The sequence below is a fragment of the Colossoma macropomum genome, unplaced genomic scaffold (assembly GCF_904425465.1).
Source record: "Colossoma macropomum unplaced genomic scaffold, Colossoma_macropomum, whole genome shotgun sequence".
Lineage (NCBI taxonomy): Eukaryota > Metazoa > Chordata > Actinopteri > Characiformes > Serrasalmidae > Colossoma > Colossoma macropomum.
In genome coordinates, this window is record NW_023494785.1 from 41,511,405 (window position 1) to 41,535,090 (window position 23,686).

At 40.7% G+C, this 23,686-nt stretch overlaps 2 protein-coding genes across 2 annotated transcripts; both read right to left on the reverse strand.

Annotated features, from left to right (window-relative positions):
• Positions 1-5,636: 5,636 nt before the first annotated feature.
• LOC118814672 (C-X-C chemokine receptor type 3-like) lies at positions 5,637-12,105 on the reverse strand. Its single transcript, XM_036580381.1, has 4 exons — positions 11,969-12,105; positions 10,471-10,600; positions 7,781-8,164; positions 5,637-6,287 (listed from the first exon to the last, which is right to left on the reverse strand). Exons 1-4 carry the CDS (start codon positions 12,103-12,105, stop codon positions 5,637-5,639), a joined length of 1,302 nt encoding a protein of 433 aa, XP_036436274.1.
• A 4,762-nt stretch (positions 12,106-16,867) lies between these two features.
• LOC118814318 (C-X-C chemokine receptor type 3-like) lies at positions 16,868-20,870 on the reverse strand. Its single transcript, XM_036579868.1, has 3 exons — positions 20,853-20,870; positions 18,451-18,834; positions 16,868-17,716 (listed from the first exon to the last, which is right to left on the reverse strand). The coding sequence occupies exons 2-3, from the start codon at positions 18,829-18,831 to the stop codon at positions 17,000-17,002; spliced, it is 1,098 nt and encodes a 365-aa protein (XP_036435761.1). The 5' UTR covers positions 18,832-18,834; positions 20,853-20,870; the 3' UTR covers positions 16,868-16,999.
• Positions 20,871-23,686: the final 2,816 nt, after the last annotated feature.

The following is a 23,686-nucleotide window of genomic DNA, read 5'->3' on the forward strand; positions in this document are numbered from 1 at the left end:
TAGTGATGACATGCTCATAAAGGCCCACTAACAACCTAAGAGTTGCAGGCTTAAGGGAAAAAGTGAGCGATGGAAAGTACAGTGACACAGTGGGATTTGTTTGAATGTAATATCACTGATGAGTCACAGTCAGCTGACTGTTTTTTTGTTTTCCTGCATGAGACCAGCAGCCTTAACTGCTATTATGCACACACAGCCAACAGAAACAGAAACTCTGCCCTCAATACCAGCTGACTGACTCGCTTCCTAGAAAGAATTCAGTGAAAGGTTCTTCATGGTGAAATGCTGACCATCATTGTAATTTCTTGGTCAGATTTCTACATCAAGGCCCAGTCCCATTTCTTATTTTCACCCCTTTCCCTTGTTTTCGGGTGTCACCTTGTTCCTTGGAACTGAGTTACGTGGTTGAAATCTTTCCTATGAAATGGGACCCTCAAATAAAGAACAGCGTTATTACTTCATCAACAGCTACTAGCGCTGCTCTGTAGGCGACCCTGCCAGTCTGCAGTGACAGCAGAGGAGGGTAAAGTTCAGCTCCTCACTGCTGGGCTTTAGTTACATTTAGGGAATCATATGACTTCAAAGAGGGGGCAATTATTTATTATCACCGACCCCTAATTCTTCAGTGATATGAAGCTGAAGTCAGATATTCACCAGCTTCTTGTTTGAATTTTCCCGTTCCACCTTAAATGGTGCAGCGGTTCTGACACCTGAGGCACCAGAATGTAACCACTGCACCATTTAAGGTGGAACGGGAAATTTAGCAAGCTGCCGAAACATCACTACTACTAGTGATTTTTTTATGCTTGTTATGAAGAAAAGGACCAAAGTACACTGAAATGACATCAAACTAAGATACTACAGTGGTTATTGTAATTTTTAACAGAGAAAATTCTCACATTTGTGGGTTTGTTTGGTCTCTTGTTCAGCCATCTTGCTGGTTTATCCTTTTTTCTCATAACACTCTGTTTGGAGTCTCTGGAAAACCTCCGTTTGGAGGGTCATGTAGCCCCAACACTTCGCCCTCCTCATCTCAATAAAAATCAGGACACCCTACCCCTAGACGTGAATGCACAAAACGGAGGGGTAGGGCTAAGTGATAGGGGCCAGGGGTGAAATGAGGTTGGGCCCAAGTCTTCTGTAGTAGCTAGTTTTAAGCAGGGAAAGGAGCAGGCCGAGTGAAGACTGGTTTGAGGGATGTGTTATATTATCCAGAATTGGGTGGTCGGTAAGTCCATTCACTCAGTTTAATGTACCCAAGTAAACTTTTGACAGATTTGTCATTTTTTAAACAATGTTTTTGCTTCTACTCAGGTCTATTAGTGAGGAATTAAGTTCAGAAATAGCTTAGTCATCACCACTGAGTCATTTTTATTATACACACATATATTTCACTCTTGTGTTGGCAGGGGCAACTCACAGCTAGAAGATGCAGGGTTCGATTCCCTGGCCGGGCAAACAGGGTCCCTTACGTGTGGAGTTTGCATGTTCTCCCTGGGTGGGTTTCAACCCCAAAGACATGAAGTCAGGCCAATTAGAGACATTAAATTGCCTCTAGGTGTGACTGTGTGTGTCTGTGTGTCTGCCCTATGATGGACTTGCGGACTGTCCAGGGTGTTTCCTGCCTTCCACTCAGTGAGCGCTGGGATAGGCTCCAGCAACCAGGAGGATAAGCGGTTTAGAAAGTGTGTGTTGTGTTGGCACAGTTGCTGGACTGCTTCATGACTGGTCACACCTCTCACTCTGGAACATTTTATTTCACACCCAAAAAAAGAGAACTGAAAAAAAGAGAGCAGATTTCAGTTCCTGCTGCAGTTCTAGATATTGCTCAGTACTTTGAGCTGCTTTTTTGTACTTCTGCTCAAGTTGTTTTCATGCTGTTTTGGTCATTTGGGGTTTAGGCTGCTCTTTGTGCATCTAAGTATATACACACTATATGGCCAAAAGTATGTGAACACTTATATATTGCACCCATATGAGCTTGTTGGATGTCCTATTCCAAAACCATGGCCTTTATTATGGAGTTGGACCCCTTGTCCAGCTATAACAGCCCCCACTGTTGACTACAACATTAGCTTGCAGTATAGCACTTATAACTGTAAATCAACAATAATGCAACAGTAATCACTGTTTAATGGCACCATGGATTTCTATTACACTGTTTAGACTGTAACCAAAGGGGATGTAAATACTTTCACAGGATCCTGGGAACCTCATTCCCACATTCTGAGAGAGTATATGTGGGTGTGTGTGTGTGTGTGTGTGTGTGTGTGTGTGTGAATGTGTGGGTGCGTGTGTTAAATATCCAGGATCAGTCGTGTCTTATCTTGTCAGGTATTTGGCTTGTTTGTTCTGGGTCATGTGACTGCTGTGCATGACTCCAGCACTGCTGACCTGCAGTGCCTCCACCTGCATCTGTTATTCTAGATGTTCTGGATATTAATGATCTAGCACAGCTGGTGGTATTATTCATGTATTTACGCAGACCCTGATGAGCTGCAGCAGGTGTGTAAAGCTGGGGTTGAGAGTGTGTAGTAGAGTGTAGAGTGTGTGAGTGTGTGTGAGGGGCTATAATATCTCTCCAGTATGATACAGTCATAAACAGGTTTATACTAACTAGTTCTGTTTACTCACTTACATGTACATTCATACACACACACATATATATATATATATATATATATATATATATATATATATATATATATATATATATATATATATATATATATATATATATATATATATACGCCGTCGGAAGAAAACCTTTTATCTCCATTTTTGCCATTTTTGAGGTTTTGTCAGCTCTAACTGCCCCCTTGTGGCTGTAATAGAAAGTGCACAACCAATTACACATGATTCAGTCTCAGTTTTTAGTGATATAAAATAAGTTCATCAAACTGTGATACAAAAATAGAAACAATGTATATGAACATAGACTAAATTGTCTTAAAAAAATAAACAATGTACTAGAGAATTCAAACACTACTTTACCAAAAGTACTGGGACATTATTCACAGTGTTGTCACAGGACAGTGCAAATATTTTTTTTTTTCACAAAATGCAAAACCGAGAGAACACAAGTGAACAGCAGAAGAATCTGCCCAGAAATCATGATGATTTGATGCTTTTCAAACCCCAAACAATGGTGCACAAAGCTGTTTATAAGAAACAGCAATAAAACACTTTGAATTCTTTAATATATCAATAATATAATATTCAATTATCTGTGCTGAAGCTTTAGAGATTTAGCAAACCACTCAATCTGTTGTACATAACTGCTAATACAACTCTGCTAGCTTGCTAGTTAGCAAGCTAAATGCCACTCAGTTAGCGACAACAAAAAGAAAGGTACGACGGCTCAGTTTTAAGCCAGACAAAGCAGTTATTCACAAAAATTATGCTCTGAATAAATGTTTTCCAAGCTATGCAAGGTTAGCTGATTAGCTCACTGAGGCCAACCTAGCCGAGCACTGATTGAAAACTCCGCTCCTTGCTGTCCTCTTATTGAGCCACTTCTGTAATGCAGAAATGGCTGAACAAGAGGACCCGAAACCCAACCTTACCCAAAACCTAACCCTGGCCCCAATCTATTGAGTTCATTTTGTGCCAAACATTTCAAATACAATAATAAAATCCACAAGCAAAATATTAAGCACAATATATGTATCTATCTATATGTACAAACAGTGAGAGTTCAATGAAACATTTTCATTTCTTTCAAATTTTTCAGAAAGATTACTGCTCATTTTGTCTCATTCTGATCTAAATTTATTATTCATTTTACTAGTTTTTGGTTTTTTTGTTTGCCACACTGGTGGTATTATTCATGTATTTACGCAGACCCTGATGAGCTGCAGCAGGTGTGTAAAGCTGGGGTTGAGAGTGTGTAGTAGAGTGCAGAGTGTGTGAGTGTGTGAGTGTGTGAGTGTGTGTGAGGGGCTGTGATATCTCTCCAGTATGATACAGTCATAAACAGGTTTATACTAACTAGTTCTGTTTACTCACTTACACGTACATATATATATATATATACGCCGTCGGAAGAAAACCTTTTATCTCCATTTTTGCCATTTTTGAGTTTTTGACAAATTTTGAAAATGTCTACATAGATTTAATTTCCCCAATATTATCAGCTCTACTGCCCCCTTGTGGCTGTAATAGAAAGTGCACAACCATTTACACATGATTCAGTCTCAGTTTTTAGTGATATAAAATAAGTTCATCAAACTGTGATACAAAAATAGAAACAATGTATATGAACATAGACTAAATTGTCTTTTTTTATTATTTTGCCACACTGGCATCTAACTGCTGTGCCATTTAAGGTGGAACAGAAGGTTCGAATTCAGTTTCATGCATTTATCACTATTTTACCTTTAGTCTTTTCTTTAAAATTTGTTTAGCTCGATTGATTTGGTTTCAGTCGCCATCTAAATTCAGTTTAAACTTGAGGTTGTTTTTAGTTTTCTGAGCTAATTTTAGTGTAGAGTTCTCAAAATCATCAGAATTTATCTTTAAATATCTTTTTATAACTAAATTCAATAGTATTTTGAAAATTCTTTTCATGTGTAGTTGCACTACTCTTTGTGTTCACCATTATCCACGTGCCATGCCTTAAATTAGCTGAAGAATGCAGACTGACTTGTTTAGGACTCGAAAATTAGGACTTGGGACTCGACTTGAAACTCACCTGTACTGACTCGGTACTTGAATCGAGGCTCGACTGTCTTGACTTGGACCTGATTTGGGACTTGAGTATCAAGACTTGAGACTTACTTGTTATGTGTAACTTTCTACTACTGACTTGAACATGCATCCCTGAATAATCTTTCATAATCAAAAGCAGTTTATGCGTCATATTCACGGTAAGTTGTTTGGAATCTTGCAGGTTTATCTACAAAGCTGCATGAAATGGAACATTTGAATGAAAGGAATCAAAGAAACCCTGAACTTCAACTTCATCTTCACCTGACAAAGTATCCAAGAAACCTGTAACCTGAGTGCGTCTGCAGGAAACAACTTCTTGGTATTCATATTTTCAATATGTTTATGCTTCTAGCCCTTTAATGTTCTGCTCAACCATTTGGTAGGGCACATTTTGAGTCACTATATATGCCACAAAGTGCCATCTCGACTGTTTGGTAGACGTGAATATTTAAAAAATTGTGGGGTCAAAAAAACTCAAAAAAAAAAACAAACCACAAATTGTTTTTTATTATTGCCCCAAACAAATGACAAATACAAAAGAAAATTCCATTGCTTTTTTCTTGGTGAGGACATTAAAGGGCTAGTATAAAATTGTAATAAAACTATTTTTAAAACTACAACCAACATTTTCCAGATTTTTTTCAGGTGGTTGTTGAACCATAAGATCCACAAAATGCTCATCAGAAATCCAAAGGCAAATCAAATAGATTTTTTAGATTGTTTTCTATTCTTACACCCCGACTGAACTTCACCTACAAAACATATTAAAGAAACCTTTGGCATGAAAGCTTCGGTTAGAAATATGACTTTTTTTAAATCTAGCATGAAACTCTTCATTAAAACAGTTCCGCACACCTAAAGTTCCACACATTTAAAAAAATGCATCCTCTCAGAAAGCTGACATGAGAGGTGTCCGCAGACTCGGACTACGCTGAGGTTCTGCGAGAGCGTCTGATAGGCCTGACCATGTCCTGCAGTTGGCGCCGAAACTTCACTTCAAACAGGGCACAGAGCACTGGGTTCATGCAGCAGTGCAGGTAGCCGAGAGTGGAAGTGGTAGTTAAGGCGATATCCAGAGCTGTGCTAGTGTCGCAGTCGTTGATGCTCTGGTTACGTTGGTTGGTGTGGATGGTGTCCACCAAAAGAGTGATGTTGTAGGGTGTCCAGCATATGAAGAAGGCCACCACCAAGGCCAGGATGACCCTCATAGCCTGCTGTTTCTGCAGGCCCTGAGAGCCACTCTGCAGCTTCTGCAGGATGCAGGTGTAGCAGAAGAGCAGCACCAAGGCCGGAATCAAGAAGCCCACCACGTGGTAAAGCCATCTGGAGGCTAAACGTAACCCGTCAGAGGGGTACCAATGGACGCACTCCGTTTTACCCCATCTGGAGTACTCTGTAGTACCCAGGTAGAGCCAGTCAGGGATGGAGAGGAGCAAGGAGAAGAACCAGACAGCCATGCAGCTGAGCTGGATCAGCCAGGGCTTCTTACGGGAGTATATCTGCACAGCGTGGACGATGGACAGGTAGTGGTCCAGGCTGATGCACGCCAGCAGAAAAATGCCACAGTAGAAGTTTATCTGTAAATGTGAGGGAAAAAAAGAGTTTTTAATGAGCCAAAACTGACCCTATAAACTATTAGAGCTGTAGTTACAGATATTACTTTTAGGCTACGTTTACACAGCAGGTAAAAGTGGCCCAAATCTGATTTTCTTACCAAATCCGATGTTTTTGTTTGGCTGTTCACATAATCTTTTAAATGTGACCTGTATGTCTGAACAGATCAGCTCCTAAACTGACCCGCATGCGCAAAAGAGCAACGCTTCACATGGCTCGTCCAGAGGTGAACAATCATGACGGCCAGCAACGCCAATGGCTCCTGGAGCTTTCAGTTTCGTCTTCGCCAGCATCACAGGAGCGATTATAAAGTTCCAATGGTTGACAGCTGAGCTCATCACCGAGAATGTGTTTGAGTTCACCGTAAAAAGGGCAAGTTATTCGGCCACGGCCACTTTTGTGTCCTTGGATTCTCTTGGTAACCTCTTCAAACACGGAGCGGTTGCGATGAGCCTCTTTTAATTTTTTGGTACAGAAACATCAGCCTAAACGTTTATGAGTCTCAATGAAATGATGATAAATGTTGAGTTGGCTTGATGTAAAAGTCACATGAATTCTGATCTGGCCGTTCAGACTGAGTCGCATTGCCGTGTATGGAGAATACGGAGAAAAAGATCGGATTTGGGCCACTTTTACCTGCTGTGTAAAGCTACGTTCACATTACAAGCCTCATTGCTCAAATCTGATTTTTTGCTCAGATCTGATCTCTCTGACACGATGGTTCACACTCGTTTAGGTAAGTGATTCAAATCCGTCATTAATGTGACGAACCGGCGTCCTGAAATGACCCGTATGAGCTCATCCTACTCAGTAACGTCACGTGAATGAATCACATTCATCATCAGCACAAACTAACGAGCAGAACGAGCTTCGCTGAGAAGATAATTAACTCTGATCAGCTCTTAGCTTCATTATTAGAGCGAGACGAAGGAGAAAAAGGTGAGATGAGCTGCTTTTCCACCGTTTACAGGCTTTAACTTCTGTTCGGCGCTGCTGCCATGGTAACGCTTAATGATGGCGCACGCGGTGGAAAAAAAAGCATCTGAGCGTCACATTAAGGTCGCATGACCATGAATCGGATACGTATCCGATCTAGGACCGCATATGAAAGTGACTCAGGTCAGATTTGAAAAGATCAGATTTGTGCGTCCACACAGCCCTGAAAACATCAGATCTGAGTCACATTAGGGCAAAAAATCGGATTTGTGCCACTTCAACCTGGCAATGTGAACGTAGCCTAAATGTAGCCTTAGACTGTAAAACTAAAAACAGTGCAGATTCATACTGGATAAAATTGTTGTTATTGTCAGACTGTCTAAACTACACTCTGCTACTCAAGTAATATTTGTTAATAAAATAACATTTATCTGACTCATGCAGGGCTTTCCCGCTCTTATGGTGCCTCTGCCTCCAACTTTCTTTCTCTCTGAACACTGTCCTGTAGCCCCTCCCCTACCTGAAAGAGCGCTCCGGTCAGCTTGCAGAGCTCCTTGCCGAAGATCCACTCATTTGCAGCCTCCACTGCCCACAGGGGCATGGTCAACAGCAGCAGGATGTTGGCCACGCTCAAGTGAAGGACAAAGGTGTCTGTCACGCTCCATGTCCTTTTCTTCTGCCACAGGACCACCAGGGCCAGCCCATTACCCAGAAGCCCAATTACCACCGCCAAGGAGTACACGAAGGGAATAAAGATGGCTTCAAAGGCCATGCTGGCTTCCTGACCGCACACCGTCCCACAGCATGATTCTCCATATTCATATGATTCATTGTAGGTGTAATTTTCTTCAAGAAAGCTAAAATCTGAAGAATACAAAGTAAACTTTCCATCCGAATCCATTTTCTGACAGAGAAAAAGAGAAAAACCATCACTGTGAAACCTCGTCTCTCCAAACTGTTCATTTCAGAAGAGAAGGAAAAAATGAATGTACATTAAAGTCATGTTGGCCCGTTCATCATGAAACATGCACCACAGTGTGAAGGGCAAAAAAAAGGTAATTAAGAACTATTAAAATGGCGGAAGTGTTTAGGAACCACAGCAACTCAGCCACAAAGTGTTAGACCACGTAAAGTTACAGAGCGGGTCGCCGAGTGCTGAAGAGCATAGAGCATAAAAGTCACCAACGCTCTGCTGACTCAGTAACTGCAGAGTTCAAACCTCCTCTGGCTTTAATATCAGCACAAAAACTGTGCGCTGGGAGATTCATGGCATGAGTTTCCATGGCTGAGCAGCTGCTTTCAAGCCTTACATCACCAAGCACAATGCCAGTTGTCGGATAGAGTGGTGTAAAGCCGCCGCCACTGGACTCTGGAACAGTGGAAACGTATTCTGTGGAGTGACGAATCACACTTCTCTATCTGTCAGTCTGATGGACGCGTCTGGGTTTGGCGAATGCCAGGACAACATTACCTGCCTGACTGCACTGTGCTAACTGTAAAGTTTGGTGGAGGAGGGATGATGATATGGGGTTGTTTTTCAGGGGTTGGTCTAGAACCCTTAGTTCCAGTGAAGGGAAACCTTAATGCTTCAGCACCAAGACATTTTGGACAATTGTACACTTCCAACTTTGTGTGAACAGTTTGGTGAAGAACCTTTTCTGTTCCAGCATGACTGAGCCCCAGTGCACAAAGCAGCTCCATAAAGGTCTGGCTGAGTGAGTTTGCTGTGGAAGAACTTGACTCGCCCTCACAGAGCCCTGACCTCAACCCTACTGAACACCTTTGGGATTAACTAGATCAATCAATCAATCAATCAATGAACCTTCATTTAACCTTTTACATACATTGAGGGTGACCCTCATTTACAATGTTGCTGAGTTGAACGTCAGTGTCTGACCTCACAAATGCTCTTCTGGATGAATGATTTACAACCAAATAATGTGTAATTACAACCAAAGATGATACAAAATGAGCAGGAAATGCTGGACTGGACATTAAAGAGGTAAATAAACAATGAAGTCCATCCTTAAATACCCAAATGCCCGCTGTGTGACGTGATATTGTTTGCTGTGTAGCTCTCCTTGAGGAGTAGTAGAGTTTTTGGGTTGTTTGAGCGTGATAGCCTGCCTTCCTAAATGAACTGCTCCAGGTAAAAACAACTCATGTTTAAAGCTTAGAAGACTGTAGAGATGACATTTGGCCTTCGTATCAGTATTGGTCAGTAGTCTAGGTTTCAGCTTAAGTATCAAAACATAATGTGCCAATTATTCATTTTTCTTTGCCTGTATTTTAGAAAGCGAAAACAAAAACTGGACTGAATTATTTGAAATGAAAACTGAGATTATGTGTAGAGTTGGGTGACTAATAACCACATCTTCCCCACAGGTTGAACCAAATGCTTCAAATCATCACCACTCTGAAACCAATTAAGATAAGGGAACTACTTAAGTTTAGGTTTTGTTTTAAGTTCCTTTTTTTTTTCTCCAAATGCAAGTGAAACAGATATATACAGGCATATTTGCATTTTTCACTGAAATATCATCCATCCATCTATTCATCTTCTGAACCGCTTATCCTTCTGGGTCGCAGGATTGAAATATTAATATTGCTTAAAAAATCCATTAATCAGTATTGCATAATCCAAAATGAGTTAGTGACCGTTTATGATAGTAAATAATATTTATACCATGAACGAGTAAAACAATCCCGGTTAACATGTTATTTTTCTGAAAAATTACTTAAAATGAATTATGCATTAATAATAGAACAATAATAAGTAATATACTGTATTAGTAGAACAGTGAAAGTACAAGTAGTGAAAACAGTGAGAGGTTGTAAAGTGAATGTAAGTGTAAATATAAACTAAAACAGTGATGACTAAACAGCTCTGAAATAACATTTATAACATTTAAATTATTTAAATGAATTAAAAACTTACATGGGGTGTTTAATCTGTCCGAGTGTGCAGTCGAGTTGTGTCCGTCTGGTTGGTTCAACGCAGAGATAAAGACTGAGAGCAGAGAGAGAGAGAGAGAGAGAGAGAGAGAGAGAGAGAGAGAGAGAGAGAGAGAGAGGAACCAAAAACATTTCTAACCCCAGACATGTGATAAGATCTTTTAGTCATTCACAGGGCTATATAAAAGTTTAAAAGCATTTTCCAAAGTGTGTCACGCAAAACTTTCTCTGAGCTGTGTATCTGCCACTGTGAACTCTGGTAACCGCCATGCAGAGCTCAGGGGTGAGTCCAGTAAACGGAGTGCGCTGCACATCTGACATCTGAAAGCGAATTTCCGTGTCAAAGCAGCTGCTGTGATTAGATAAAGTAGGTATTGGACGGTCACTGTAAACACAGTATAACACAGTCACACACAGAACAATCACAATGGATTGTTTATTTGTCTGTACTTATTCTGATGTTAGTATTTTGAACAATAAATGCTTAATGACCAGATAAACAGCATTTGCACAAATAATAATACTCTCACTTTTCTCATACAACAGTTTGCCACAGTACTCTATCTATCTGTCTATCTATCTATCTGTCTGTCTGTCTGTCTATCTATCTGTGTATCTATCTATCTCTGTCTATCTATCTATCTGTCTGTCTATCTGTCTGTCTATCTATCTGTCTATCTATCTATCTGTCTGTCTGTCTGTCTATCTATTTATATATATATATATATATATATATATATATATATATGGGTCATTCTACAGAAACGTCCACTTTTCCATCTATTCATAGTAGTCCCTGGTGTTACTAATTGGTGTTACACATAATAAAGGGAACACCAGAGACATTTTTAATGAGAAATGCATTTTACTAAACGGCTGCTACAGAACATCAAACCACATGTTGTCAATCATGGAATATCCACCAAAATATGTAATTTACTCCATTTGTATTCTATTTTTTCACAATTACCTCAGAATAAAGTCGGTCACGCCAGTGACTTCAGCTAAAAGCTTCATATGAAATCATGAGCTAAATGAGAAAATCTCTGATAACTGAAAGACACAGTGGACTCGCCATGAGCTTTTCTTCATAGATCCTCAGAAAACAGGTAAAAGGAAGTCGAGTGATGTCATCAGTGTGACTTTTATTTCAAAATAAGCAGTAACGCCAGTGACACGACTCCTGGGGACCACAGCTTTCATTATATATTTTATAATATTTATTTGACATTTGTTTTCTTTATGTCATTCAAATCACATATTTCATAGTCATGTATAGTTAAAACTGCAGTTAAAACAGCAGAAAAACATGTTTTTTACCTGAAAATATGGCCCCACCCTTTACACATGACTATGAGGACGAGCTCTTCTGTGGTGTTTGGAATTCTGTATAATTCATTTAAAAACCAATACTGTTAAATTGATGACTAATTTTGGGCTGTTTTTTTGTTCATTCATCATGAAATTTACACACAATGTAAAAAGCAAAATGTATTTTCAAATTATGTCAAAAACTGAAAAACAACAAAAATTGAGATACGAGGTTTTCTTCCGACAGCAGCAGCTATAGCTATACAAAGATATATATAGACACACACACAAGTAGCTGAACACCATAGTTTTTGGTTTTATTAACCACAGTTGTTTCCGGCTACTGCTATTTATGGTTTTCCAGCTACTGCTATATGTGATATTGGTAAAAGTAGCAGTAGCCGGAAACAACAGTTGTTTCAGCCTTTCTGTCCGCACTGACAGCACCACCAGCACCTGCCCGAAACACCACTTGAGGGCTGTGTTCAATGCTGCTAGGTCATCGTGTTGCTCCACAAGAACCTGTAGCTCTTTCTCCTTCTGGGCCAGGCACGGATAGATCACAGTGACGACCGTCATCCAGCCGTGATGCCGGGAGACCACTTGGTAACCGGATGCACACTGTGTCCCTCTCGCCAGGCTCCAGCTGGGCCCCACTGCCAGCTGCCACCCAACTCTCTTTTGCCACCTTCTCTTTTGCTGCCAGCCGCTGCCATGCCAGTCCTTTCACCAGGCTTCAGCTTCATTCCTGTGCTGTTTCCTTAGCCATCTTCCACCAGGCTCTGTCTTCTTTGTCATCTGCCTTTAAGATGTCCATGGCCACATCTCCAAAGCGCTACATGGCAGCACGGCCCATGGAATGTCCTCAATTAATCTAGAATGGCCAATAAATGTTCATGTGAATCACCATTAGCTCACCGCTAACACACTACTAGACTCCCATAGGGAGTCTCCCATAGCATTATCATAGCTCTGTTTTTTTTTCCTTATTTTTGACAGAGTTTTGACATTTATGGCTCAAACTGAAGGATCTAACAATTAGTCAAACCACAACAAATAAACTAATAGAGAAAGTTTTTTTAAGAGAAAGAGTTTTAAGTTGACTTGACAAATCCAGCAAATACCACGTGTAAAGATAGAGGAGTTACTAATAACTTATTTGGGTTTACATAGCAATTCCAGTTGGCTGCTCTGGTATTCCAGGTAGTTGCTATGGTTTGCTCCAGTATGTTGTTAGGGCATTGCTTGGCAGATGTTAGGTTGTTGGGGCTAGGTCATCGCTATGGTATGGACAGGTGGTTACTAAGGTGTTCATTGTTGGTATGTTATCCAAGGTGGTTCCTCAGGTGTTGCTAAGTGGTCCATATGTTATTCAAGGCAGTTTCTGTGTGATTGCTGGGGAGGTGCTGGATGGCACTGGTGTGTGTACCTCCATTAAAAATGTTTTTTGTTTTTGGCGCAACGCGACACAGTGCATATTATGTGCAGCTGCCTTTAGAAGTTCCACTGCGGTTTTATATGGGTTTTTATATGTTCTTTGCTGGGTTCTTTACTTGTACTTGAGTCTTTATTTCATTGCAGTAACAATACATTCATGACTGTATGGCTTTAGGATCCCCTACCCACCTCTGGGCTCCAGCCAGTACTGCAGGGCCTCTATAGCAGGGGTGCCCAGTCCTGGTTCTGGAGCTCTACCACTCTAGAAAGATCAGATCCACCATACCTGGCTCTAATATTCAGATCCCTCTGAAGGCCTTCATTACCCTCATTACCTGGATGAGGTGTTTCTGATTAGGTTTGGAGCTAAACTCTGCAGGGTGGTGGACTTCCAGGACCAGGATTGGGCACCTCTTCTCTATAGAGTTCATTTCCCCGCTAACATGAGCTCTACTGCCCCCTTGTGGTTGTTTTAGTGCACAATCATTTACACATGCAATTCAGTCTCATTTTAAAGTTTTTAATGATATAAAATAAATTCTTATAAGGACATCAAACTGTGATACAAAAATAGAAACAATATATGAACAGACTAAATTCTCTTATTAAAGAAATAAACAACATAATAAAGAATGTTTAGCTGCAGTTTGCTTTCACTAAATTCTACTACCCTACCAAAAGTACTGGGACATAATTCACAGTGGACACAGGACATACATACATACATCCATCATCTAAACCACTTATCCTTCTGGTTCACGGTGGGGTGCTGGAGCCTATCCCAGCTGTCATTGGGCGGAAGGCAGGATACACCCTGGACAGGTCGCCAGTCCGTCGCAGGGCAGGACACAGGACAGTGCATTTTTTTTCTCACAAAATGCAACACATTTGGTTCAAATAGATGCTTTAAAAGGCTTTTCACTAGTTTAATAACATCAAGACGCTCAGTTCACAGTGGAACAGTGAGCACCTTAATGCATATCGTCCTCAGTCTGTAAGAATGAAGGCTCTTTTCTGCTCTGCAGTTCCTCCATTCAGTCGTCTGTTTCTTTAAGGGTTGTGCACTGTTGATTTTGGAGTTTTTGGTTGTGGTTCAATGGCAAAGGCTGACATTGATCCCACCCATCATCCCTCTTTGGGGGTTTGTTACGTTCCACCCATTTCAATACTCATTTTAACATGCCCTTGTCAGCTTCACAATTTCCCCTCAGGGGGGAAACCCCAGACGCCATCATAACGGCTGTTCCATACTATGAGCCTTTGGAGGGGAACCGAGAGAACACAAGTGAACAGCAGAAGAATCTGCCCAGAAATCAGTGCGATTTGATGCTTTTCAAACCCCAAACAATGGTGCACAAAAAGTTTCTAAAAAACACCAATAAAACACTTTGAATTCTTTAATATTTCAAAAATATAATATTCAGTTATCTGTGCTCAAGCTGGGATTTAGCAAACTAGTCCATCTGTTGTACATACCTGCTAATACAACTCTGCTAGCTTGCTAGTTATCAAGCTAAAAGCTACTCAGCTGGCAACAACAAAAAGGAAGGTACTGTGCCTCAGTTTTAAACCAAAGTTTTAAGCCAGACAAAGCAGTTATTTACAAAAATTATGCTTTCAAAAAATGTTTTACAAACTTTGCAAGGCTAACTGAGTAACTTACTGAAGCCAACCTAGCTGAGCACTGATTGAAAACTCTGCTCCTCGCTGTCCTCTTGTGTAGCCACTTCTGTAACGCAGGTGTGACGCATGTCTAAATGGTGAGTCAAAGCTGGTAAGGGCATGTTAAAAACTTTTGTTTTCCGCTGTCACAATTTACCTACCAATCTTTTTTACAGTGAGACTATTTTCTGGAAATGTCATTTTCTCAGGCGTCCCAGTACTTATAGTCTGGATAATGCATATTTATACCACTTATACCCTGAATAAGTAAAGAAAATAAGTAAAAAAAAACATTGCACACACAGAATAAACTAAAATCACATATAAAAAAATCTGTCTATGTAACAGCTGCCAGATAAATCGTTAGCCATCTAAAGTTTTACACACTGTGCAAAAGTCAGAGACCAACTGCCACTCGTTTCATTTCTAGTCTTTCATTTCTAGAAGATATTTCTGAAAAAAACAAGAGTTTTCAAAACTGTAAAGGATACATACAAAATGGGACTCCTAACAACCACCTGAAACACCTGGTAGAACATTAAAACTATTCTCAACAGATCTTTGAGAAAGAGGAGAAAATCAAGCTGCTTCAGGCCTGAAACAATCCACAGCCATCCTTCCACTGTGAGAAGACAACTCAGTGCTATGGGTCTGAAAGGATGTGTAGCTTTCAAGATGCCCTCACTACAAACAAAGCAACCACCCAACTTCTAAGGCCCAGTCCCATTTCATCCCTCGTCCCTATTACTTAGCCCTACCCCTCCGATTTGCGTGTTCATGTCTAGGGGTAGGGTGTCCTGATTCTTGTTGAGTTAGGGGGGTGGGGCGAAGTGTTGGGGCTACATGACCCTCCAAACGGAGGTTTTTCAGAGACACTCCAAACAGAGTGATATGAGAAAAAAAGAAAAACCGGCAGGATGGCTGAACAAGAGACCAAAGAAACCCACAAATGTGAGAATTTTCTCTGTTAAAAATTACGATAATCAGTGTATTATATTAGTTTAATGCAGTTTCAATGTATTATGGTCCTTTTCTTCATAACGAGCATAAATAAATCACTAGTAGCATGGTAATGTCTCAGTAGCTAGCTGGCTAAATTTCCCGTTCCACCTTAAATGGTGCAGCAATCATGGTGCTGTTGGATGCCCGAGGCACCTAAATGTAACTTCTGCACCATTTAAGGTGGACCAGGAAAATTCAGACAAGAAGCTGGTGAATAGCTGACTTCAGCTTCATATCGCTGAAGAATTAGGGGTGGGCGATAATAAATAATTGCCCCCCTCTTTGAAGGCATATGATGTCCTAAATGTAACTAAAGCCCAGCAGTGAGGAGCTGAACTTCACCCTCCTCTGCTGTCACTGCAGACTGGCAGGGTCACCTACAGAGCAGCGCTAGTAGCTGTTAATGAAGTAATGCTCTGTTTATTTGAGGGTCCCATTTCGTAGGGGGAAATTTCAACCACTACCCCACTAGGGGTTAAAAAAAGAAATGAGATTGGGCCTAAGACTGAACTTTGGAGGTGTGTCTGCTTCTTTGAGAAACTGAAAATGAATCTCCTGAAAAGAATGGAAGCTGGAATAAAGATGAAGAGTGGACACACTATCGCTGAAACACTTAAAATTCTATTTAGTTGTTGGGTACTTCTTTTCTTTCTATTTTCTGTTAAATATATGTTTTCTGCTTTTTCCCTGATGCAGAGAAATGAGCTTGGCTGTTTAAATAAATGAAGGTCGCGTCTGACTTTTGCACAGTGTTGTATGTCCCTGAGCTTTCCGAAGAAATCAAGCTTAGATCATTTAAACCTGAAAATGTGTCCCTGAGTAACCTTTCATAGTCAAAAGCATATACATAAACACTGTAAGTACTTCGGAATCTTGACATGACTATACACCACAGAAGTTCAAGTGCAAGTTCATCTACAAAGGTGCAAACTACAGGAAATGTAACATTTGAACAAGAAGAATCAAAGAACCCCTGAACTTCAACTTCATCTTCAACTGACAAAGTATCCAAGAAACCTAAACCTGAATGCGTCTTTAGGAAATGTGACTTTTTGACTTTTACCTTTCTGTATATTCATGCTGCTAAAATTGTAATGAAGATCTGCCCAACTACAACCAACATTTTCCAGATTTTTTCCAGGTTTTCCAGAAGCAAATTCAAAAATAAGCAAAAATCTGAGGTGACAAAAAATCCAAAAACAACTCAAACCGATTTTTTTTATATTGTTTTTACCTCTACTCAACTTCAAACAACATGAAAGCTTCTGTTGGAAATGGAACTTTTGGACTATTATGTCAGCATGAAAATCATGACAAAAATTTGCATTTTTCTTTTCAAAAAAATTGCACAAATGCAAAAAAATACATCCTCTCAGAAGGCTGACGTGTGAGAGGTGTCCGCAGACTCAGACCACATTGAGGTCCTGCGAGAGACCGTGCTCACTCTGCCCTTCAGCCTGGAACTGATAGGCCTGGCCATGTCCAGCAGGTGGCGCCGGAACTTCACTCCAACAAATGCGTAGAGCACTGGGTTCATGCAGCAGTGCAGGTAGCCGAGAGTGGAAGTGGTAGTTAAGGCGATATCCAGAGCTGTGGTGGTGTCGCAGACGTTGCTGCTCTGGTTACTTTGGTTGGTGTGGATGGTGTCCACCAAGAGGGTGATGTTGTAGGGTGTCCAGCATATGAAGAAGGCCACCACCAAGGCCAGGATGACCCGCATAGCCCGCTGTTTCTGCAGGCCCTGAGAGCCACTCTGCAGCTTCTGCAGGATGCAGGTGTAGCAGAAGAGCAGCACCAAGGCTGGAATCAAGAAGCCCACCACGTGGTAAAGCCATCTGGAGGCTAAGCGCAACCCGTCAGAGGGGTACCAATGGACGCACTCCGTTTTACCCCGTCTGGAGTCCTCTGTAGCAACCAGGTAGAGCCAGTCAGGGATGGAGAGGAGCAAGGAGAAGAACCAGACAGCCATGCAGCTGAGCTGGATCAGCCAGGGCTTCTTGCGAGAGTACATCTGCACAGCGTGGACAATGGACAGATAGCGGTCCAGGCTGATGCATGCCAGCAAAAAAATGCCACAGTAGAAATTCACCTGTAAATTTGGGGGAAACGAAAAACATATTTTTTAATGAGCCAAAACTGACCCTATAAACTATTAGAGCTGGATTAATTTCACAAGAGGAATTTCTCCTCACAGCCTTTATGTTCATGTCAACCTTACATCACAGGACACACTTAATAACAATAATAACACCAACTACTGAGCACTTACTGTCAGACTGTAAAACTACACACACTGCAGATTCATACTGGATTAAAATCACTCCACAATTATTACTGTCAGACTGTAAAACTACACACACTGCAGATTCATACTGGATTAAAATCGCTCCACAATTATTACTGTCAGACTGTAAAAACTACACACACTGCAGATTCATACTGGATTAAAATCGCTCCACAGTTATTACCGTCAGACTGTAAAACTACACACACTGCAGATTCATACTGGATTAAAATCGCTCCACAATTATTACCATCAGACTGTAAAACTACACACACTGCAGATTCATACTGGATTAAAATCGCTCCACAATTATTACTGTCAGACTGTAAAACTACACACACTGCAGATTCATACTGGATTAAAATCGCTCCACAATTATTACTGTCAGACTGTAAAACTACACACACTGCAGATAATAATAATATTTCAAAATAATATTTCATTTAAAAATTGTCTCTGACTCATGCAGGGCTTTCCCGCTCTTATAGCACCTCCAGCATTCTTTCTCTCTTAACACTGTCCTGTAGCCCCTCCCCTACCTCAAAGAGTGCTCCGGTCAGCTTGCAGAGCTCCTTGCCGAAGATCCACTCATTTGCAGCCTCCACCGCCCGCAGGGGCATGGTCAACAGCAGTAGGATGTCGGCCACGCTCAAGTGAAAGACAAAGGTGTCTGTCACGCTCCATGTCCTCTTCTTCTGCCACAGGACCACCAGGACCAGCCCGTTACCCAGAAGCCCAATTACCACCGCCAAGGAGTACAGGATGGGAATAAAGATGGCTTCAAAGGCCATGCTGGCTTCCTGACCGCACACCGTCCCACAGCATGATTCTCCATATTCATATGATTCATTGTAGGTGTAATTTTCTTCAAGAAAGCTAAAATCTGAAGAATACAAAGTAAACTTTCCACCCGAATCCATTTTCTGACAGAGAAAAAGAGAAAAACCATCACTGTGAAACCTCGTCTCTCCAAACTGCTCATTTTAGAAGAGAAAGAAAAAATGAATGTACATTAAAGTCATGTTGGCCCATTCATCATGAAACATGCACCACAGTGTGAAGGGCAAAAAAAAGGTAATTAAGAACTATTAAAATGGCGGAAGCGTTTAGGAACCACAGCAACTCAGCCACAAAGTGTTAGACCACGTAAAGTTACAGAGCGGGTCTCTGAGTGCTGAAGAGCATAGAGCATAAAAGTCACCAACGTTCTGCTGACTCAGTAACTGCAGAGTTCAAACCTCCTCTGGCTTTAATATCAGCACTAAAATTGTGCGACGGGACATTCATGGCATGAGTTTCCATGGCTGAGCAGCTGCTTTCAAGCCTTACATCACCAAGCACAATGCCAGTTGTCGGATAGAGTGGTGTAAAGCCGCCGCCACTGGACTCTGGAGCAGTGGAAACGTATTCTGTGGAGTGACGAATCACACTTCTCTATCTGTCAGTCTGATAAATGAGTCTGGGTTTGGCGAGGAGAACTGTAAAGTTTGGTGGAGGAGGGATGATGATATGGGTTGTTTTTCGGGGGTTGGCCTAGAACCCTCAGTTCCAGTGAAGGGAAACCTTAATGCTTCAGCACCAAGACATTTTGGACAATTGTACACTTCCAACTTTGTGGGAACAGTTTGGTGAAGAACCTTTCCTGTTCCAGCATGACTGAGCCCCAGTGCACAAAGCAGCTCCATAAAGGCCTGGCTGGGTGAGTTTGCTGTGGAAGAACTTGGCTGGCCCTCACAGAGCCCTGACCTCAACCCTACTGAACACCTTTGGGATTAACTAGAACAGAGATTGTGAGCCAGACCCTCTTGTCCAATCAATCAGTCAATCAATCAATGAATCTTCATTTAACCTTTTACATACATTGAGGGTGACCCTCATTTACAATGTTGCTGAGTTGAACGTCAGTGTCTGACCTCACAAATGCTCTTCTGGATGAATGATTTACAACCAAATAATGTGTAATTACAACCAAAGATGATACAAAATGAGCAGGAAATGCTGGACTGGACATTAAAGAGGTAAATAAAAAATGAAGTCCATCCTTAAATACCCAAATGCCCGCTGTGTGACGTGATATTGTTTGCTGTGTAGCTCTTCTTGAGGAGTAGTAGAGTTTTTGGGTTGTTTGAGCGTGATAGCCTGCCTTCCTAAATGAACTGCTCCAGGTAAAAACAACTCATGTTTAAAGCTTAGAAGACTGTAGAGATGACATTTGGCCTTCATATCAGCATTGGTCAGTAGTCAATAGCTTAAGTATCAAAACATAATGTGCCAATTATTCATTTTTCTTTGCCTGTATTTTAGAAAACAAAAACAAAAACTGGACTGAATTATTATAGATTATGTGTAGAGTTGGGTGACTAATAACCACATCTTCCCCCACAAGTTGAACCAAATGCTTCAAATCATCACCACTCTGAAACCAATTAAGAAAAGGGAACTACTTAAGTTTAGGTTTTGTTTTAAGTTCCTTTTTTTTTCTCCAAATGCAAGTGAAACAGATATATACAGGCATATTTGCATATTTAATTGAAATATCATCCATCCATCCATCCATTCATCTTCTGAACCGCTTATCCTTCTGGGTCGCAGGATTGAAATATTAATATAGCTTAAAAAATCCATTAATCAGTATTGCATAATCCAAAATGAGTTAGTGACTGTTTATGATAGTAAATAATATTTATACCATGAACGAGTAAAACAATCCCGGTTCACATGTTATTTTTCTGAAAAATGACTTAAAATGAATTATGCATTAATAATAGAACAATAATAAGTAATATACTGTATTAGTAGAACAGTGAAAGGACAAGTAGTGAAAACAGTGAGAGGTTGTAAAGTGAATGTAAGTGTAAATATAAACTAAAACAGTGATGACTAAACAGCTCTGAAATAACATTTATAACATTTAAATTATTTAAATGAATTAAAAACTTACATGGGGTGTTTAATCTGTCCGAGTGTGCAGTCGAGTTGTGTCCGTCTGGTTGGTTCAACGCAGAGATAAAGACTGAGAGCAGAGAGAGAGAGAGAGAGAGAGAGAGAGAGAAAGAGAGAGAGAGGAACCAAAAACATTTCTAACCCCAGACATGTGATAAGATCTTTTAGTCATTCACAGGGCTATATAAAAGTTTAAAAGCATTTTCCAAAGTGTGTCACGCAAAACTTTCTCTGAGCTGTGTATCTGCCACTGTGGACTCTGGTAACCGCCATGCAGAGCTCAGGGGTGAGTCCAGTAAACGGAGTGCGCTGCACATCCAACATCTGAAAGCGAATTTCCATGTCAAAGCAGCTGCTGTGATTAGACCTGTCCGTCTATCTATCTATCTATCTATCTATCTATCTATCAGTCTGTATGTCTATCTGTGTCTGTCTATCTATCTGTCTGTCTCTATGTCTGTGTCTGTCTGTCTGTCTATCTATCTATATATCTATCTATCTGTCTGTCTGTCTATCTATCTTTATATAAATATATATATATATATATATATATATATATATATATATATATATATATATATATGGGTCATTCTACAGAAACGTCCACTTTTCGATCTATTCATAGTAGTCCCAGGTGTTACTGACCCTCATTGGTGTTACACATAATAAAGGGAACACCAGAGACATTTTTAATGAGCAATGCATTTTACTAAACGGCTGCTACAGAACATCAAACCACATGTTGTCAGTCATGGAATATCCACTAAAATATGGAATTTACTCCATTTGCATTCTATTTTTCCACAATTACCTCAGAATAAAGTCGGTCACACCAGTGACTTCAGCTAAAAGCTTCATATGAAATCATGAGCTAAAAGAGAAAATCTCTGATAACTGAAAGACACAGTGGACTCGCCATGAGCTTTTCTTCATAGATCCTCAGAAAACAGGTAAAAGGAAGTCGAGTGATGTCATCAGTGTGACTTTTATTTCAAAATAAGAGCTTTTTAGTTACGCAGTAACAACAGTGACACGATTCCTGGGGACCACAGCTTTCATTATATATTTTATAATATTTATTTGACATTTGTTTTCTTTATGTCATTCAAATCACATATTTCATAGTCATGTATAGTTAAAACTGCAGTTAAAACAGCAGAAAAACATGTTTTTTACCTGAAAATATGGCCCCACCCTTTACACATGACTATGAGGACGAGCTCTTCTGTGGTGTTTGGAATTCTGTATAATTCATTTAAAAACCAATATTGCTAAATTGATGACTAATTTTGGGCTGTTTTTTTTGTTCATTCATCATGAAATTTACACACAATGTAAAAAGCAAAATGCATTTTCAAATTATGTCAAAAACTGAAAAACAACAAAAATTGAGATACGAGGTTTTCTTCCGACAGCAGCAGCTATAGATATACAAAGATATATATAGACACACACACAAGTAGCTGAACACCATAGTTTTTGGTTTTATTAACCACAGTTGTTTTCAGTTACTGCTATTTATGGTTTTCCAGCTACTCCTTCTGGGCCAGGCACGGATAGATCACAGTGACGACCGTCATCCAGCCGTGATGCCGGGAGACCACTTGGTAACCGGATGCACACTGTGTCCCTCTCGCCAGGCTCCAGCTGGGCCCCACTGCCAGCTGCCACCCAACTCTCTTTTGCCACCTTCTCTTTTGCTGCCAGCCGCTGCCATGCCAGTCCTTTCACCAGGCTTCAGCTTCATTCCTGTGCTGTTTCCTTAGCCATCTTCCACCAGGCTCTGTCTTCTTTGTCATCTGCCTTTAAGATGTCCATGGCCACATCTCCAAAGCGCTACATGGCAGCACGGCCCATGGAATGTCCTCAATTAATCTAGAATGGCCAATAAATGTTCATGTGAATCACCATTAGCTCACCGCTAACACACTACTAGACTCCCATAGGGAGTCTCCCATAGCATTATCATAGCTCTGTTTTTTTTTCCTTATTTTCGACAGAGTTTTGACATTTATGGCTCAAACTGAAGGATCTAACTATTAGTCAAACCACAACAAATAAACTAATAGAGAAAGTTTTTTTAAGAGAAAGAGTTTTAAGTTGACTTGACAAATCCAGCAAATACCACGTGTAAAGATAGAGGAGTTACTAATAACTTATTTGGGTTTAGATAGCAATTCCAGTTGGCTGCTCTGGTATTCCAGGTAGTTGCTATGGTTTGCTCCAGTATGTTGTTAGGGCATTGCTTGGCAGATGTTAGGTTGTTGGGGCTAGGTCATCGCTATGGTATGGACAGGTGGTTACTAAGGTGTTCATTGTTGGTATGTTATCCAAGGTGGTTCCTCAGGTGTTGCTAAGTGGTCCATATGTTATTCAAGGCAGTTTCTGTGTGATTGCTGGGGAGGTGCTGCATGGCACTGGTGTGTGTACCTCCATTAAAAATGTTTTTTGTTTTTGGCGCAACGCGACACAGTGCATATTATGTGCAGCTGCCTTTAGAAGTTCCATGGCGGTTTTATATGGGTTTTTATATGTTCTTTGCTGGGTTCTTTACTTGTACTTGAGTCTTTATTTCATTGCAGTAACAATACATTCATGACTGTATGGCTTTAGGATCCCCTACCCACCTCTGGGCTCCAGCCAGTACTGCAGGGCCTCTATAGCAGGGGTGCCCAGTCCTGGTTCTGGAGCTCTACCACTCTGGAGAGATCAGATCCACCATACCTGGCTCTAATATTCAGATCCCTCTGAAGGCCTTCATTACCCTCATTACCTGGATGAGGTGTTTCTGATTAGGTTTGGAGCTAAACTCTGCAGGGTGGTGGACTTCCA

What these genes read in the sequence shown, in the direction of transcription:
- LOC118814672 (XM_036580381.1), bottom strand. Translation starts at nt 12,105, where the DNA reads ATGACGGTCGTCACTGTGATCTATCCGTGCCTGGCCCAGAAGGAGAAA. An exon ending in GGGCAGGTGCTGGTGGTGCT is followed by an intron (nt 10,601 to 11,968) that starts GTCAGTGCGGAC and finishes CTGTGTTTACAG; the next exon opens with TGACCGTCCAATACCTACTT. An exon ending in TGACCGGAGCGCTCTTTCAG is followed by an intron (nt 6,288 to 7,780) that starts GTAGGGGAGGGG and finishes TCACATTTACAG; the next exon opens with ATAAACTTCTACTGTGGCAT.
- LOC118814318 (XM_036579868.1), bottom strand. Translation starts at nt 18,831, where the DNA reads ATGGATTCGGGTGGAAAGTTTACTTTGTATTCTTCAGATTTTAGCTTT. An exon ending in TGACCGGAGCACTCTTTGAG is followed by an intron (nt 17,717 to 18,450) that starts GTAGGGGAGGGG and finishes CCAAATTTACAG; the next exon opens with GTGAATTTCTACTGTGGCAT.